Raw genomic sequence first — 17634 nt, forward strand, 5'->3', positions numbered from 1 at the left:
CGTTCATGACTTCGCCCTGGCTCTCATGCTACCTCTCCAACCGATCCTTCAATGAGTCCTCATCCACCCCCAACTACCTCTCGGTGGGAGTCCCCCAAGACTCGGTTCTTGGCCCCATCCTGTTCTCTCCATACACATCCTCAATTGGCAAGATTATCTCCTCCATGGGTTTTAACTATCATCTGTATGCAGATGACACCCAGATCTACCCCCACACCCCTGACCTATCCACCACTACCATGGACAAGCTCTCCTCCTGCCTATCAGCCATCTCCTCCTGGATATCCGCTAGGTTCCTGAAACTAAACCTGGAAAAAACGGAATGCATGATCTTCCCACCCCAGGAATCCCTGACCCTCCCAGATGTGAAGGTCACTGCTTACCACACTACCATTCGCCCTACCAGGCCCGCTGTGCGAGTGTCACCTGGGACTACGCACTCTCCTTCACCCTCCACATCCAAAACCTCACAAAGTCCTGCAACTTCCACTTCAGTAACATCTGCAAGAGCCACCCTTTCCTGACCTTTGTCACCACCAAACTCCTCATCCATGCCCTCATAATTTCCCACCTTGACTACTGCAATGCCCTTCTGTCTGGACTCCCTATGACCCAAATTGTCCTTAGCTCCCTCCACAGATTTTCAATTGGATTCAAGTCAGGCCTCTAGATGTGCCACTCGAAAACGCTGGTTGGTGTCTGCTAAAATGTCCATTAAATGTCCACTGGTGCCCAAGGCCAAGTTTCTTTGCAGACTGCCTGATAAAGTCATTGAGAATCCTAATGTATTGCTCTTTTTTTCATGGTGCGGTTTACTGCGATTAGGTTCCCTGGTCCATTGGCTGAAAAACACCCCAAAGCATTAGGTTCCCAACACCATGTTTGACAGTGGAGGTGGTGTTCTTTGGGTTGAACGCCAAATAAAGGAAACATCATTGTGACCGAACAATTCAATTTTTGTTTCCTCTGACCATAACACACAAGACCAGAAATCTTCTTCTTTGTCCAGATGAGCATTTGCAAAGGTCAAGCAAGCTTTTGTGTGTATTATCTGGAGAAGTGGTGTCCTCCTTAGTCTGCAGCAATGGAACCCAGCAGTGTGCAGTATCCGTTGGATTGTCTGCCTTGAGACACTGCCACCATCAGAGCCCAGATTCACTAGGATGGCCTTGGTGGTAATCCTTGGTTTCTTATTATCACCTCTCTCACTATCCTCTGGGCCAGCACAGGTGTCACTGTTGGCTTCTGACCACGTCCTCTGAGATTTTCCACAGTGTGGAACATCTTATATTTAATAATACTTTGCACTGTAGCCACTGGAACTTGAAAACATTTAGAAATGGCCTTGTAGCCCTTTCCTGACTTGTGTGCAGCCACAGTGCACAGCCGCAGGTCCTCACTGAGCTCCTTTGTCTTAGCCATTAGACCACAAACCAACCGCAGAGAGCTGCTGTTTTTCACTTGTTGAGTTGATTAAAACAGCTGTTCCCAATTAATCAGGGCAATTAGGATGCTTTACAACAGTTTGGACTATTTGGAATGGTATAGAACTTTGGATTTTCCCAGAGACTGTGAAAGTTTGTGAAGGGTATGAATAATTTTGGACTGGACACTTTGCTCAAAAAAGTAAAAAAAAGCAGAGAAATGTTCTTTTCCACAATAATTCCTCTTGTACATCGTCTTCATAATTCTATGCTTTTTGTTGTTTATACAGACAACACATTTTAGTTTGTACTGGAAATTCCCTGGAAATTCGATCAGATTTATCGGTTAAAAAACACCTTTACATTTTTTTGGTACAACCGATCGTTTTAATCGAATTGGGTTAAAAACGAACAGTAAAACCTCACTAATGCTTAAAGAGAACCAGAGATGAAGCACCCTCTTGTATTTTACCTTATAAATCAGTGGGAACATGACAGTAAACACCTAATCTGCCCTTTGTTTCATTGTTCTCTGTGTAATCTGACTGTTATCACGTCTGATAAGAATCCCCGACTGAGAAGTCAGGCTGCTCCGTCTAGCTTTGCTACAGAAAGATTATAGCTAAGTCTGTATTCTGTGGTGTTATTTCAAGCCCAAGCCTGCCCCCTTGTGGCTTTGCTATAATGACTCAGCTATAATCATTCCCAGCAAAGCCAGATTTAATTGCTCAGTCTGGGATTCTTGTGACTGCTGTTAACAGACACTTTTAGCAGTGAGGAGGAAACAGAGAGCATGGTAAGTGTTTTCTCTAATGTTCTTACTGATATACATGGTAAAATACACAAGGGTGCTTCCTCTCTGGTTCCCTTTAAAGAGACTCCATAACAAAATTTGCATCCTGTTTTTTATCATCCTACAAGTTCCAAAAGCTATTCTAATGTGTTCTGGCTTACTGCAGCACGTTCTACTATCACAGTCTCTGTAATAAATCAATGCATCTTTCCCCTGTCAGACTTGTCAGCCTGTGTCTGGAAGGCTGCCAAGTTCTTCAGTGTTGTGGTTCTGCTATGAACTCCCCCTTCCAGGCCCCTCTATGCACACTGCCTGTGTATTATTTAGATTAGGGCAGCTTCTCTCTTCTCTCTTATCTTTTACAAGCTGGATAAATCGTCCTCTGAGCTGGCTGGGCTTTCACATACTGAGGAATTACAGACAAATGCAAAGCTGTTTGCAGGAAGAAACGAGCAGCCTGAAATTTCAGTGCATGAGAACTGCAGGGGGAAAGAAACACACAAATGATCTCTTGAGATTCAAAAGGAAGGGTATATACAGCCTGCTTGTGTATGGATGTATTTTCTATGTGTGGACATACTGTACATCAACCTACTTCCTGTTTTGGTGGCCATTTTGTTTGTTTACAAACAAACTTTTTAAAACTGTTTTTAACCACTTTTAATGCGGCGAGGAGCGGCGAAATTGTGACAGAGGGTAATAGGAGATGTCCCCTAACGCACTGGTATGTTTACTTTTGTGCGATTTTAACAATACAGATTCTCTTTAACTGGTCTGGTCTTGCTGTCTAGTCACTGCAGCTTCATTTTAGCATGTTGAATTTTGTATTTTTAACTCCTTCACCTCTCTAAGAATTTGCATTTAAGCCCCCGGTACTCCGCTCAGTACCTTATGTGCCTTGGCTCTGTAATGCAGTTCAGCTGTTCGGGACATACCTCTTGCATTCCCATTTAAAGTGGACCCAAACTAAAAATACAAGACTTCAGAAATAAAATCTATTTTCTAAATTCTAATAATAAATGGCACCCTTTTTCAGCTGCATGATGACAAATATAAAATATTTTACATTTATTGGAGGAACCCTCCCTTCCTTTCATATTGCCGGGACAGAATCCGGCAGACTGGTGGAGTAGGTGGTGTCCGGCAAAGGAGGAATTGCTGATGGCTGCTACCTGTATAACCTTTTTATAGTTATGAAAAGAGAAGGGCGAAAAGCATGCACTGAAATGCTCATAGGCTTGAAGGAGTGTTTATTTATCTTTGTATGTGTCAGAGTGGTGCAACTAAATATTTTGAATACAAAAAATATTCGGTTTGGGTCCGCTTTAAAGGGATACTGTAGGGGGGAGGGGGGGGGGGGGGGCGGGGGAAAATGAGTTGAACTTACCCGGGGCTTCTAATGGTCCCCCGCAGACATCCTGCACCCACGCAGCCACTCCCCAATGCTCCGGCCCCGCCCCTGGTTCACTTCTGGAATTTAAGACTTTAAAGTCTGAACACCACTGCACCTGCGTTGCCGTGTCCTCACTCCCGCTGATGGCACCAGGAGCGTACTGCGCAGGCCCAGTATGGTCTGTGCCTGCGCCATGCGCTCCTGGTGACATCAGGGGAAGCGAGGACACGGCAACGCAGGCGCAGTGGTTTTCAGACTTTAAAGTCTGAAATTCCAGAAGTGAACCGGAGGCGGGGCCGGAGCATCGGTGAGTGGCTGCATGGGCACAGGATGTCTGCGGGGGACCATTAGAAGCCCCGGGTAAGTTCAACTCATTTTCCCCCGACCCCCCTACAGTATCCCTTTATGATTTGCCTGAATGTAACTAGGTCAGTCTAATAACACTCTTTTTTAGGCCAGGTAAGGTCGTTCCAGGGCTGTGCTCTCTGCAAACGGTCAACAAGCCCTTGTCGATAGTTGCTGCATGTGCAGTGGCACAGACCCGATCGGGCTCTGCTTTTTCCACTGAAGCCCGAGTGGGATCATGCTACTGCACAAACCATCTGCATCTACATAGTATCTGAGATCCGATCAGGCTCTGTTTTTTCCTTAACAGCCTGGCAGTCTGCACAAGTGGAGTGCAGTGAGCTTTAGGAGGACAAAGCGCTGAAACAGCAAGGTGTAGAGACAGGGGAAGCCTCTGAAGGATCCAGAGAGGCTTGCCCCTTCTAAGGTACATATCTAACTTATTGGTAAAAAAAACAAAACAAAAAACAAAAACAAAAAAAAACTTACAGGTGTACTTGCATTGTATTCCTCTCTGAATAGGCTTTTCGCACCATTCAATTCCAACGTGAAGGATTGCATTACACAAGTTGTTTTGTTAATGCTACAAAATGTATCATCAAGGTCATCACAAAAAAAAAATATTTAGATTTTTAATAAAGAAGAGAAAAGTTTTGTGGATTGATCCCATGGACTCGCTCTATCAAGAAATAATGTCACTATAAGAGAAGGAGGCCCAAAAGCAATTAACTTTTTCTCCTGTGTTTTCTCTCCCAGGTGATATTTTTACACTTTATCAATATAATGGCCCATATGCAATTCACTATTTCGCCTGTGATTTTTTTTTATACTTCATTAAAATTCCTTCGTCATTAAAATTCCTCTAAACCTCCTTAGCGGTAACCCCGTGCTGGACAAGGGGTAAGCCGCTGCGGAGGATTGCTCAGGCCCCGCTGGGCCGATTGGCATAATTTTTTTGTCTTGTCTTGTATCATGTAGCTAGTGGTAGGCTAGCTACATGATTTAAAAAAAAATAAAAAATTAAAAAACAGTGCTGCGCTGCCTCCCTGGTGAATTTAATTGACCGCCAGGGAGGTTAAATCGCCAGAAAGCAAGGAAATACTCAAAATAGTTTTGACAGTACTTTTCCACCTACTTTTTGCTACCGTATATACTCACATTTAAACCTAATTTTTGACCCCCAAAAATGTGCTCAAAAGTACCCCCTTCGGCTTATATGCGAGTCATATACAATTTAGGTGTGCAGACCAACTGCTGCGGGGGCCCCGAGTGCATATCTGTCAATTGACTGCGCCTGCTGTGAAAGCCGGAGTGAGATAATCCAGCGGGGATGAGTGTGGACATGCTGCCCTTTCATGGCAGGCAGAGCTGATCCGGTGGGATCACTTGTTTCTTAATTGCTGCGTCCCCGCAGCCAGGCTGTGCTATGTGTCTGGACCTGTGTTGTGTGACAGGCAGCTGAACACTTCTTATGCTCGGATCTGTATATGGCTGTGTTTGCAGCTCACTATGAGTGCTTCTGACATGGTAGTGAGCAGCAAGCACAGCCATACACAGCTCCGAGCATAATAAGTGTTGAGCCGCCTATCACACAACACAGGTCCCGGCAGATAACAACACAGCCTCAATGCGGGGGATGTAGCAATTAAAGCAGAATGAAACCCAGCACTTCTTTGCTCTAAAAGATTATTTACAGCATATTATATACAACCAGCATTTTTTTTTACTAGAACAGCATTCAAGGGGCTACACACAGGACTTAGAAGCTTCCCTGCCAGCAAAGCTGGACGCATCCGAAGTTGTAGATAATGTTATCTTGTGTTTAATTGTATCAAGTGAGGAATGTAAAACACTTCTCTGACACTGCCGGGTCCCCTGAACAAAGTCAGACAATTTAGAAAGCATTTCTGCTTGTTAGAACATGAATAAAGCAGTTATAAATACAATGCAAAGTCAGCTTTCAGAGCAAAAAAAAGCATACTTTGGGAACGTATAATTTCTAAATGAATACTAATACTTACGCACAAAAGCAAATATGATAACCGTATGGCATATAAAAAGTAGGAAAACATGTTTTTATTGAATATTATGTCAGGGTTTTATACCGCTTTAAGAAACAAGTGAAAGTTTCCCAGTTGCAAGGGGAGGGGTGTAGGACGAGTGAAATATACAAGCACAGGTCATAAGGATCTTCTTTAAGACTACATCTCCCTGCATGCTTTGCCGTGTTCTGTACATGTGCAGTAGGACACAAGATGTCCGGAAGGTAGCATGTGAAGAGGGAGATTGTAAAGTACAGAGGAGATTAGGCTCTACTATGGAAGTGATTTATGTGAGCAGTTACATTCTTTGCAGTTCCCGGGGGAGGCAATCAGTTCCCTGGTGAGTCCAGTATAGATCATCCTTTGTTTGTCTAATTACAGTAATTGTAGAGACTCACAAGTAAATGTATTTTTAAGCTTGCTGGTGTCTGCAGAACTTTCATTCACATTGTTGAACATTTCTTAAGCAAAGTTCTGAGGGTTACTGACAATTAGAAGACATGGGTGTACATCTGGCCAGGGCCGGGGAGAGGCTCCAGCCTCAGGGCGCAGTGTAGGAGGGGGCGCACAATTCATTCAGCTGTCATTCCTAATTGTGTTTGAAGCAGAAATAAATAAGAAAAGGGGATACATAGCAGTGACTGCAAGCCAGATAACTAGATATTAACCACTTCCCGACCGCCTAACGCACAGGGGCGGCCGGGAAGTGGAGCCCTTAAGGACCGGCTCACCCACAGAGGCGGCGGTCCTTGTAAGGGCATGGGCGGAGCGATCACTTCATCCGTGACGCGATCCTCCGCCTGGCGCCGCTCACCCGCCGCAACATCCCGCCGGCTATACGGAAGCGCCGGCGGGATGTTAACCCCGCGATTGCCGCATACAAAGTGTATAATACACTTTGTAATGTTTACAAAGTGTATTATACAGGCTGCCTCCTGCCCTGGTGGTCCCACTGCCCGAGGGACCACCAGGGCAGGCTGCAGCCACCCTAGTCTGCACCCAAGCACACTGATTTCTCCCCCCCCTGCCCCAGATCGCCCACAGCACCCCTCAGACCCCCCCTGCCCACCCCCCAGACCCGTTTGCACCCAATCACCCCCCTAATCACCCATCAATCACTCCCTGTCACTATCTATCAACGCTATTTTTTTTTTATCTCCCCCACTGCCCACTGCCCCCTCCTGATCACCCCCCCACCCCTCAGATTCTCCCCAGACCCCCCCCCCCCTGTGTACTGTATGCATCTATCTCCCCTGATCACCTGTCAATCACCCATCAATCACCCCCTATCACCACCTGTCACTGTTACCCATCAGATCAGATCCTAATCTGCCCCTTGCGGGCACCCAATCACCCGCCTACACGCTCAGATTGCCCTCAGACCCCCCCCTTATCAATTCGCCAGCGCAATATTTACATCTGTTCTTCCCTGTAATAACCCACTGATCACCTGTCAATCACCCATCAATCACCCCCTGTCACTGCCACCCATCAATCACCCCCTGTCACTGCCACCCATCAATCAGCCCCTAACCTGCCCCTTGCGGGCAATCTGATCACCCACCCACACCAATAGATCGCCCGCAGATCCGACATCAGATCACCACCCAAACGCAGTGTTTACATCTATTCTCTCCTCTAAACCCCCACTAATTACCCATCAATCATCCCCTATCACCACCTGTCACTGTTACCCATCAGATCAGACCCTAATCTGCCCCTTGCGGGCACCCAATCACCCGCCTACACGCTCAGATTGCCCTCAGACCCCCCCCTTATCAATTCGCCAGGGCATTATTTACATCTGTCCTTCCCTGTAATAACCCACTGATCACCTGTCAATCACCCATCAATCACCCCCTGTCACTGCCACCCATCAATCACCCCCTGTCACTGCCACCCATCAATCAGCCCCTAACCTGCCCCTTGCGGGCAATCTGATCACCCACCCACACCAATAGATCGCCCGCAGATCCGACATCAGATCACCACCCAAGCGCAGTGTTTACATCTATTGTCTCCTCTAAACACCCACTAATTACCCACTAATTACCCATCAATCACCCCCTATCACCACCTGTCACTGTTACCCATCAGATCAGACCCTAATCTGCCCCTTGCGGGCACCCAATCACCCGCCTACACGCTCAGATTGCCCTCAGACCCCCCCTTATCAATTCGCCAGTGCATTAGTTACATCTGTTCTTCCCTGTAATAACCCACGGATCACCTGTCAATCACCCATCAATCACCCCCTGTCACTGCCACCCATCAATCACCCCCTGGCACTGCCACCCATCAATCACCCCCTGGCACTGCCACCCATCAATCAGCCCCTAACCTGCCCCTTGCGGGCAATCTGATCACCCACCCACACCAATAGTTTGCCCGCAGATCCGACATCAGATCACCTCCCAAGGGCAGTGTTTATATCTGTTCTCTACCCTAAACACCCACTAATTACCCATCAATCACCCCCTGTCACTGCTACCTATCAGATTAGACCCCTATCTGCCCCTAGGGCACTCAATCACCCGCCCACACCTTTAGAATGCCCTCAGGCCCCAGCCCTAATCACCTCGCCAGTGCATTGCTTGCATCTATTCCCCCCTCTAATCACACCTTGAGACACCCATTAATCACCTCCTGTCACCCCCTAGCACACCTACCCATCAGATCAGGCCCTAATTTGCCCCGTGTAGGCTCCTGATCACTCGGCCAAACCCTCAGATCCCCTTCCGATCACCTCCCCAGTGCATTGATTGCATCTATTTTCCCCTCTAACCACCCCCTGAGACACCCATCAATCACCTCCTGTCACCCCCCTAGCACTCCTATCCATCAGATCAGGCCCAATACAACCTGTCATCTAAAAGGCCACCCTGCATATGACCGGTTCCACAAAATTCGCCCCCTTATAGACCACCTGTCATCAAAATTTGCAGATGCTTATACTCCTGAACAGTCATTTTGAGACATTTGGTTTCCAGACTACTCACGGTTTTGGGCCCGTAAAATGCCAGGGCGGTATAGGAACCCCAGAAACTGACCCCGTTTTAGAAAAAAGACACCCCAATGTATTCTGTTAGGTGTATGACGAGTTCATAGAAGATTTTATTTTTTGTCAAAAGTTAGCAGAAATTGATTTTTGTTTTTTTTTCACAAAGTGTCATTTTTCACTAACTTGTGACAAAAAATAAAATCTTCTATGAACTCGCCATACACCTAACGGAATGCCTTGGGGTGTCTTCTTTCTAAAATGGGGTCACTTGTGGGGTTCCTATACTGCCCTGGCATTTTAGGGGCCCTAAACCATGAGGAGTAGTCTAACAAATGCCTCAAAATAACCTGTGATTAGGACGTTGGGCCCCTTAGCGCACCTAGGCTGCAAAAAAGTGTCACATGTGGTATCGCCGTACTCAGGAGAAGTAGTATAATGTGTTTTGGGGTGTATTTTTACACATACCCATGCTGGGTGGGAGAAATCTCTCTGTAAATGGACAATTGTGTGTAAAAAAAAATCAAACAATTGTCATTTACAGAGGTATTTCTCCCACCCAGCATGGGTATGTGTAAAAATACACCCCAAAACACATTATACTACATCTCCCGAGTACGGCGATACCACATGATTGGCACTTTTTTGCAGCCTAACTGCGCTAAGGGGCCCAAAGTCCAATGAGTACCTTTAGGATTTCACAGGTCATTTTTGTTTCAAGACTACTCCTCACGGTTTAGGGCCCCTAAAATGCCAGGGCAGGAAAGGAACCCCACAAATGACCCCATTCTAGAAAGAAGACATCCAAACGTATTCCGTTAGGAGTATGGTGAGTTCATAGAAGATTTTATTTTTTGTCACAAGTTAGCGGAAAATGACACTTTGTGAAAAAAAACAATTAAGATCAATTTCCGCTAACTTGTGACAAAAAATAAAAACTTCTATGAACTTACCATACTCCTAACGGAATACCTTGGGGTGTCTTCTTTCTAAAATGGGGTCATTAGTGGGGTTCCTATACTGCCCTGGCATTTTAGGGGCCCTAAACCGTGAGGAGTAGTCTTGAAACAAAAATGACCTGTGAAATCCTAAAGGTACTCATTGGACTTTGGGCCCCTTAGCGCAGTTAGGCTGCAAAAAAGTGCCAATCATGTGGTATCGCCGTACTCGGGAGAAGTAGTATAATGTGTTTTGGGGTGTATTTTTACACATAACCATGCTGGGTGGGAGAAATACCTCTGTAAATGACAATCTTTTGATTTTTTTTACACACAATTGTCCATTTACAGAGTTATTTCTCCCACCCAGCATGGGTATGTGTAAACATACACCCCAAAACACATTGTACTACTTCTCCCGAGTACGGCGATACCACATACCACACCACTTTTTTGCACCCTAACTGCGCTAAGGGGCCCAAAGTCCAATGAGTACCTTTAGGATTTCACAGGTAATTTTGAGAAATTTTGTTTCAAGACTACTCCTAACGGTTTAGGGCCCCTAAAATGCCAGGACAGTATAGGAACCCCACAAATGACTCCATTTTAGAAAGAAGACACCCCAAGGTATTCTGTTAGTAGTACGGTGAGTTCATAGAAGATTTTATTTTTTGTCACAAGTTAGCGGAAATTGATTTTTATTGGTTTTTTTTCACAAAGTGTCATTTTCCGCTAACTTGTGACAAAAAATAAAATCTTCTATGAACTCACCGTACTACTAACGGAATACCTTGGGGTGTCTTCTTTCTAAAATGGAGTCATTTGTGGGGTTCCTATACTGTCCTGGCATTTTAGGGGCCCTAAACCGTGAGGAGTAGTCTTGAAACAAAATTTCTCAAAATGACCTGTGAAATCCTAAAGGTACTTATTGGACTTTGGGCCCCTTAGCGCAGTTAGGGTGCAAAAAAGTGCCACACATGTGGTATCGCCGTACTCAGGAGAAGTAGTATAATGTGTTTTAGGGTGTATTTTTACACATACCCATGCTGAGTGGGAGAAAGATCTCTGTAAATGGACAATTGTGTGTAAACAAAATTAAAAAATTGTCATTTACAGAGATATTTCTCCCACCCAGCATGGGTATGTGTAAAAATACACCCCAAAACACATTATACTACTCCTCCTGAGTACGGCAATACCACATGTGTGGCACTTTTTTGCAGCCTAACTGCGCTAAGGGGTCCAAAGTCCAATGAGCACCTTTAGGCTTTACATGGGTGCTTACAAATTAGCACCCCCCAAAATGCGAGGACAGTAAACACACCCCACAAATGACCCCATTTTGGAAAGTAGACACTTCAAGGTATTCAGAGAGGAGCATGGTGAGTCCGTGGCAGATTTCATTTTTTTTTGTCGCAAGTTAGAAGAAATGGAAACTTTTTTTTTTTTTTGTCACAAAGTGTCATTTTCCGCTTACTTGTGACAAAAAATAATATCTTCTATGAACTCACTATGCCTCTCAGTGAATACTTTGGGATGTCTTCTTTCCAAAATGGGGTCATTTGGGGGTTTTTTATACTATCCTGGAATTCTAGCCCCTCATGAAACATGACGGGGTCAGAAAAGTCATAGATGCTTGAAAATGGGAAAATTCACTTTTTGCACCATAGTTTGTAAACGCTATAACTTTTACCCAAACCAATAAATATACACTGAATGGGTTTTTTTTTATCCAAAACATGTTTGTCCACATTTTTCGCGCTGCATGTATACAGAAATTTTACTTTATTTGAAAAATGTCAGCACAGAAAGTTAAAAAAATCATTTTTTTTTGCCAAAATTCATGTCTTTTTTGATGAATATAATAAAAAGTAAAAATCGCAGGAGCAATCAAATAGCACCAAAAAAAAGCTTTATTAGTGACAAGAAAAGGAGCCAAAATTCATTTAGGTGGTAGGTTGTATGAGCGAGCAATAAACCGTGAAAGCTGCAGTGGTCTGAATGGAAAAAAAGTGGCCGGTCCTTAAGGGGTAGAAAGTCCTAGGTCCTCAAGTGGTTAAGGTGTTGGGAAGGTTGTGGGCCCTGTGGCACCTCTTAGTCTAATAGCAATTAGTGTGTGACGGCTGGGATGGCAGGGATGGAGGGGCGCACTTTGGTGTCTCAGCCTTGGGTGCTGGAGGGCCTTGTCCCGCCTCTGCATCTGGCTATAGGGAAGGAGGCTGTCTCACGCTTAGGGTCAGCTGCATGACATAAGGCTCATACAACATGCTTTAAATAATAATTTGTTACGCTCATTAATGATTGTACATCACTCATTTTTAAACTGCTGCCCAAAAAAGACACTCTACTCCCCTCCATGTTTGGAAGCCAGTGCGGTGTGGGCATCTGGCCATTTATACTAGGTTTTGGGAAGTCTCATACTGAGGGCACAACTTCCTATTTATACTGTAGAGAGGATTATACTGGGTAGGGGGCTTTTCCGCGGGTCAATCACTTTTTCCTAATTTTGGAGGAAAAAGTGGGTACCTCGGCTTATACGCGGGTCGGCTTATAGGAGAGTATATACAGTACTTTTTCAATTGCAAAGTTCTGAAAAGTTATTTTAAATAGAAGATGAAAAAACTCGGGAGAAAAAATGAATTGCATTTGGCTGAATGCCTTTTAAACCACCAGCAAGCGAGAAAATACTCAAAATGTTGGTAGAACTTTTTCAACTACGTTTTTTATTACAAAGTGCTGAAAACTTATTTTAAGAAGTTGAAAAATGATCTCCTTAGAGGAAAAAAAAACAAAACAAAAAACAAAAAAAAGTAGGAGAAAAAGTTACCGTATTTTTCGGACCATAAAAACGATCCTGATCATAAGACGCACCTAGGTTTAGAGGACAAAAATCAGGAGGAAAAAAATATACTAAGCCTGGTGCGTCCATTGTGCAGGGGCATCTTATGGAGGCATCTTCTGTAAACTACACTGCCCAGCTACATTAACCCCTGCTGCTCCCATCATCTACACTAATCCCTGCAGTCAGGACTCGTGTGGAGAGAGTGCCCAGCAGATATTCAGAGGAGTATGCTCCGCGGAGTTGTATAAGCATCCGCAAGCTGAAGGGAGATGATGCCCCAAGGTATGTAGGCCCAGAATAGCATTCAACCCCCAGCCAGTGCAGTTTAGCATGATCAGACACTGCATTCTGCACACGACTGCTGTTACTTCTTGGTCCTAGCCAATACCATCTCAATGCATGACCGCGGCAGCTACAATGCCCGTCCTGGATTTGCTGCTGGCCCTGCAGAGCATGGGGATTGGTGGCCTGCAACGGTATAGGTGCATTTTTCTTCTTATGGTCCAAAAAATACGGTAATTGCATGTGGGCCAGAGTATCTTGAACAGCAACTAACAATTGCTATGACTGGGTGGATTCAGTGAAAAAGCTTTATTAAAACAAAATTGATTTCTGTGCATACAAACTGGTAAATACGGAGAAATACAGCCAGCTGAAATCTCCAGGAAAAAAACTTCTGTATGTGCCAGGCATTCAAAAGTTCATAAAACAAAAATTTCACCTAAACAAATTGATTAAAAAAAATAACTTAACGGTAAGCAATGTATTTGGTTCAAAAGTCTGACACAAAAACAACATTAATCATCACAAAGAAACAGGAATTTACCTTTGATCATCTTCAATTACTCTGCAAAAATATAAAATAAAAATATTTAGTTACATAATAAAGACAACCTAAGGCAATAGTTCTGTATGGCTTGCCTGATCTTAGGAAAAATGGTGTGCTATAATTTTGATAAATTAAACACCAAATATTAATTGATTAGAATGCTACAGGAACCTTAATCTACTGACCCAGCTTTCTATGGGCTAAAAGCATGCTATCATTCTATTTCAGTCACAGGGTGGCTGATTTGGAAATCACTGCACATACTTTTCAAGTTGCTACGATCAAAACATACAAGAACCAGCACGTTACAATTAGGCCCCGTTCACTTCTATCTGAAATCTGAAAAAAGACATATAGGCCTTGATTCACAAAAGCATGCTAGCTTTGGGCATGCTAACTACAGTGCTAAGTAGTTAGCACGCCCACAGCTTTTAGTTATTGCACGCAAAGTTTAGCGCTGCGGGGTGCACGCGGAACGCAGAAAATGGCCCACTAGATGCATCTATAACGTCGCACCTGGTGCGCCCGAAACGTCGCACGGTGCGGCAATTCGGGGTGCACCCTATGCGAAGTTATTGTCACATCTAGTGCGCTATTTCCGATGCACCCGGGGCGCCATTCCGCGCGCACCGCTAAACTTTGCACGACCTAAAGTCCTTTAGGCGTATTAAGGGCCTTTTCACAGGTGTGCTAACACTTAGCACACTTTTGTGAATCGAGCCCCTAATGTATTTCAATAGCAACACATTCAACCTGCGTTTTTCATATTTTTGGTGCATTTTGCGAATTTTTTTTACTTTTTTTCAAGCTGCAGGGATGCTTATTTCCATATACAATTTGTTTTGAGAAAAATGGCATTCCGATTTTTAAATCGCATATTATCATATAAAATCACCTGATTGGCATACATGAAAAAAATTATCACAATCAGAAAAATTGCCCAAGAACAGCAAGCAAAAATCAGAGAAATAAATCTAAGGGCAAATACAGAAAAATAACAAAACGTAGCATAGGATGTGCAGAAGAAGTGAGAAAATTGTATGCGGAATTCGCATGGATAAGTGTGAACGCTGCTTAAAGGGAAGGTTCAAGCAAAAAAAAAAAATGAGTTTTATTTACCTGGGGCTTCTACCAGCCCCATGTAGCCATCCTGTGCCCTTGTAGTCACTCACTGCTGCTCCAGTCCCCCGCTGGCAGCTTTCTGACCTCGGAGGTCAGGGCCACATTGCATACATTTTTACGCATTCCAGCTAGTGCAGGAACAAAAATTTACGCGTTGCACCACTAACGCGTAAAAATGTATGCGTTAATGTTCCTGCACTAGCGGGAATGTGTAAAAATGTACGCAATTCGGCCCTGACCTCCGAGGTCAGAAAGCTCCCAGCGGGGGACTGGAGCAGCAGTGAGTTACTACGAAGGCACAGGATGGCTGCATGGGGCTGGTAGAAGCCCCAGGTAAGTGAAACTCATTTTTTTTTTTTGCTTGGACCTTCCCTTTAACCACTTCAGCCTTCAGTGTTTCACCTTATGCATCCGATCAATTTTCACCTCTCATTCATTCGCCAATAACTTTATCAATGCCTCTCACAACAAAATTATCTATATCTTGTTTTTTCCGTCATTAATTAGGCTTTCTTCGGTTAGTATATAATACTAAAGCATTATTGGTATTTTATTCTAAATGCATTTTAACAGGAAAATTAAGAAAAAAATGGGGAAAAAATCATTATTTCTCAGTTTTCGGCCACTATAGTTTTAAAATAATACATGCTACCATAATTTAAGCCCACGTATTTTATTTGCCCATTTGTCCCAGTTATTGCATTGTTTAAATTATGTCCCTATCACAATATATGGTGCCAATATTTTATTTGGAAATAAAGGTGTATTTTTTTAAGTTTTGTGTCCGTCACTATTTACAAGCCCATAATTTAAAAAGAAACAGTAATATACCTTCTTGACATATACTGGTAGCCCCCGGTTAACACACGAGATAGGGACTGTAGGCTCGTTCTTAACCTGAATCTGTTCTTAAAGGAGTTATCAGGCTAAATGTGAAAAATTAGCTTTACTCACCTGGGGCTTTCTCCAGCCCCTTGCAGCCGACTGTCCTACGCCGACTGCTCCGCTCCCCGCCGCTGTCCTGGTCTCGCTGCTCGGTATTTAGGCCGTCCACGGGGTCGGCCTTACTGCGGCAGCGTGAAGCACTGCTGTCAATTATGGCCACGTGAGCCGCGGCGAACTGCGCAGGCGCAGGATTGTCGGCTGTAAGGGGCTGGAGAAAGCCCCAGGTGAGTAAAGCTCATTTTTCACATTTAGCCTGATAACTCCTTTAAAGAGAATCTGTACTCTAAAATTCTTACAATAAAAAGCATACCATTCTATTCATTATGTTCTTCTGTGCCCCTCTGTGCTGTTTCTGCCACTCCCTGCTGCAATCCTGGCTTGTAATTGTCAGTTTTAGGCAGTGTTTACAAACATAAGACATGGCTGCTAACCAGCATGTGATAGGCTGAGAGGAGCTCAGTCTGTGACTCACACAGAGCCTGCAGGGGGCGTGGGGAGGGTGTGTATAACTTCTATCCTATCACAAGCAGAGCAGCACATTCCTGCCTGAGTGCCTGAGCCCAACAAAACTGATAAAGGAAAGAAGATTAGATTATAGAACAGAGATAATACAGCCACTGTGCAACTATGAAAGGCTGCAGTAAGACAGACCACATTAGAACAGGTATAGGAACTTATTGGATAGAAGAAATAAGGCTGAAAATGTTGTTACAGAGTCTCTTTAAGTTGGAACATTGTGCCATCTCTGTCCCCTGTACCTCCTCTGTGCCCCCCCCCCCCCCCCCATGCCTCCAGTGTCCCCCCTCTGTGTCACCTTTTCCCTCTGTACCTGCTTATACAAGTTTAAAAGCCATTTTTTCTTTGAATTTTTAAAACCGATTTTCTCAAAAACAAAAGTCCAAATTAATTGGTGTTTTTTTTTTTTTTTACAGAACCCATGCCGTTCGTATCGACAGATTGTTCGTAAGTCGGGGACTACCTGTATATTAAAAAAGTTCAGTCCCTTAGGTAACTATTTATGCATTTTATTTTAATTGTGTATTTTTAATTTTATTTATATTTGTTTTTTTTTTTTACAAAAATAAAAAAATTGGGGTAACTGGTAATTGGGGAAGAATATCCGACCTCTATCACAAGTCCATACACAGCGCAGCTTCCCTGCGCACTGTGTGCAGTGAAACACATATGGAACTAAAGCGGCAGATGGAGGGGGTGAAGTTATGTACACAAAGTGGGGAGGAAGGACTGTCACTTCCTCCCTGATAATTTCAGACGTTCTGCCTCAGTTGAAGATTTTGACTGAGCAGAACGGGGGTTAGGGGGGGGGGGGGGCACAGGAGGGGGGGGGGGGGTTGGTGCTGTGTGCAATAATAAAATTTTAAGGAGAAGTGGGAAGAGGTTAAGGGGTACTTTAAGTTAAAGCAGCGGGGTTAGCCATACTCTGCCAGGAAAAAAAAACTACCACATATATACATAGATAACTACTTGTTCTACTTATATAAAAGATGTATTGTACTGTCCACATTTTTATTTCAGTGAACTTTATATAGTGAATAATGAGAAAACTGTTCCTGGCATTTGCCATTTTATTCCCTCTCACTGTAGTAGAGTTGCCGCGGTAGACCAGTATGACAATATACTGCGGTTTGATTGTGCATGGTATTCATACCATGCACAATCTCATTTGACCGATTTTCGGGGAGCGGGGCGACGTAGCGGCTGCGCATGAACAGCAGTGGGGATAACTACTCACTTGCCGGCAGCCAGGTCCGTCCTCCATGCTGTACTGGGCTTCATTCTTCTTCCTGTTCTTGCATCACATTTCCCTGAAACAGCGCCCCCTGAGCGCTATTACAAGGAGATGATGCAAGCAAGAACAGGAAGTAGAATGAAGCCAGTACACGCGTGAGGACCTGGCTGCCGACAAATTAGTTTTTGTCCCCTCTCCCTCCAGCTCTGTGCT

The 17634-nt window shown here is 44.2% G+C and overlaps 1 protein-coding gene across 1 annotated transcript in view; it reads right to left on the reverse strand.

The window, feature by feature from the left end:
* Positions 1–17634, reverse strand: part of BRD9 (bromodomain containing 9) — a 257139-nt gene that overhangs the window by 190884 nt on the left and 48621 nt on the right. Inside the window, exon 3 of the mRNA XM_068236483.1 lies at positions 13602–13622. Within this exon, the coding sequence (XP_068092584.1) occupies positions 13602–13622 (21 nt within the window). The remainder of the gene's footprint in view (positions 1–13601; positions 13623–17634) is intronic.

This window comes from Hyperolius riggenbachi, chromosome 5 (genome assembly GCF_040937935.1).
Source record: "Hyperolius riggenbachi isolate aHypRig1 chromosome 5, aHypRig1.pri, whole genome shotgun sequence".
Classification (NCBI taxonomy): domain Eukaryota; kingdom Metazoa; phylum Chordata; class Amphibia; order Anura; family Hyperoliidae; genus Hyperolius; species Hyperolius riggenbachi.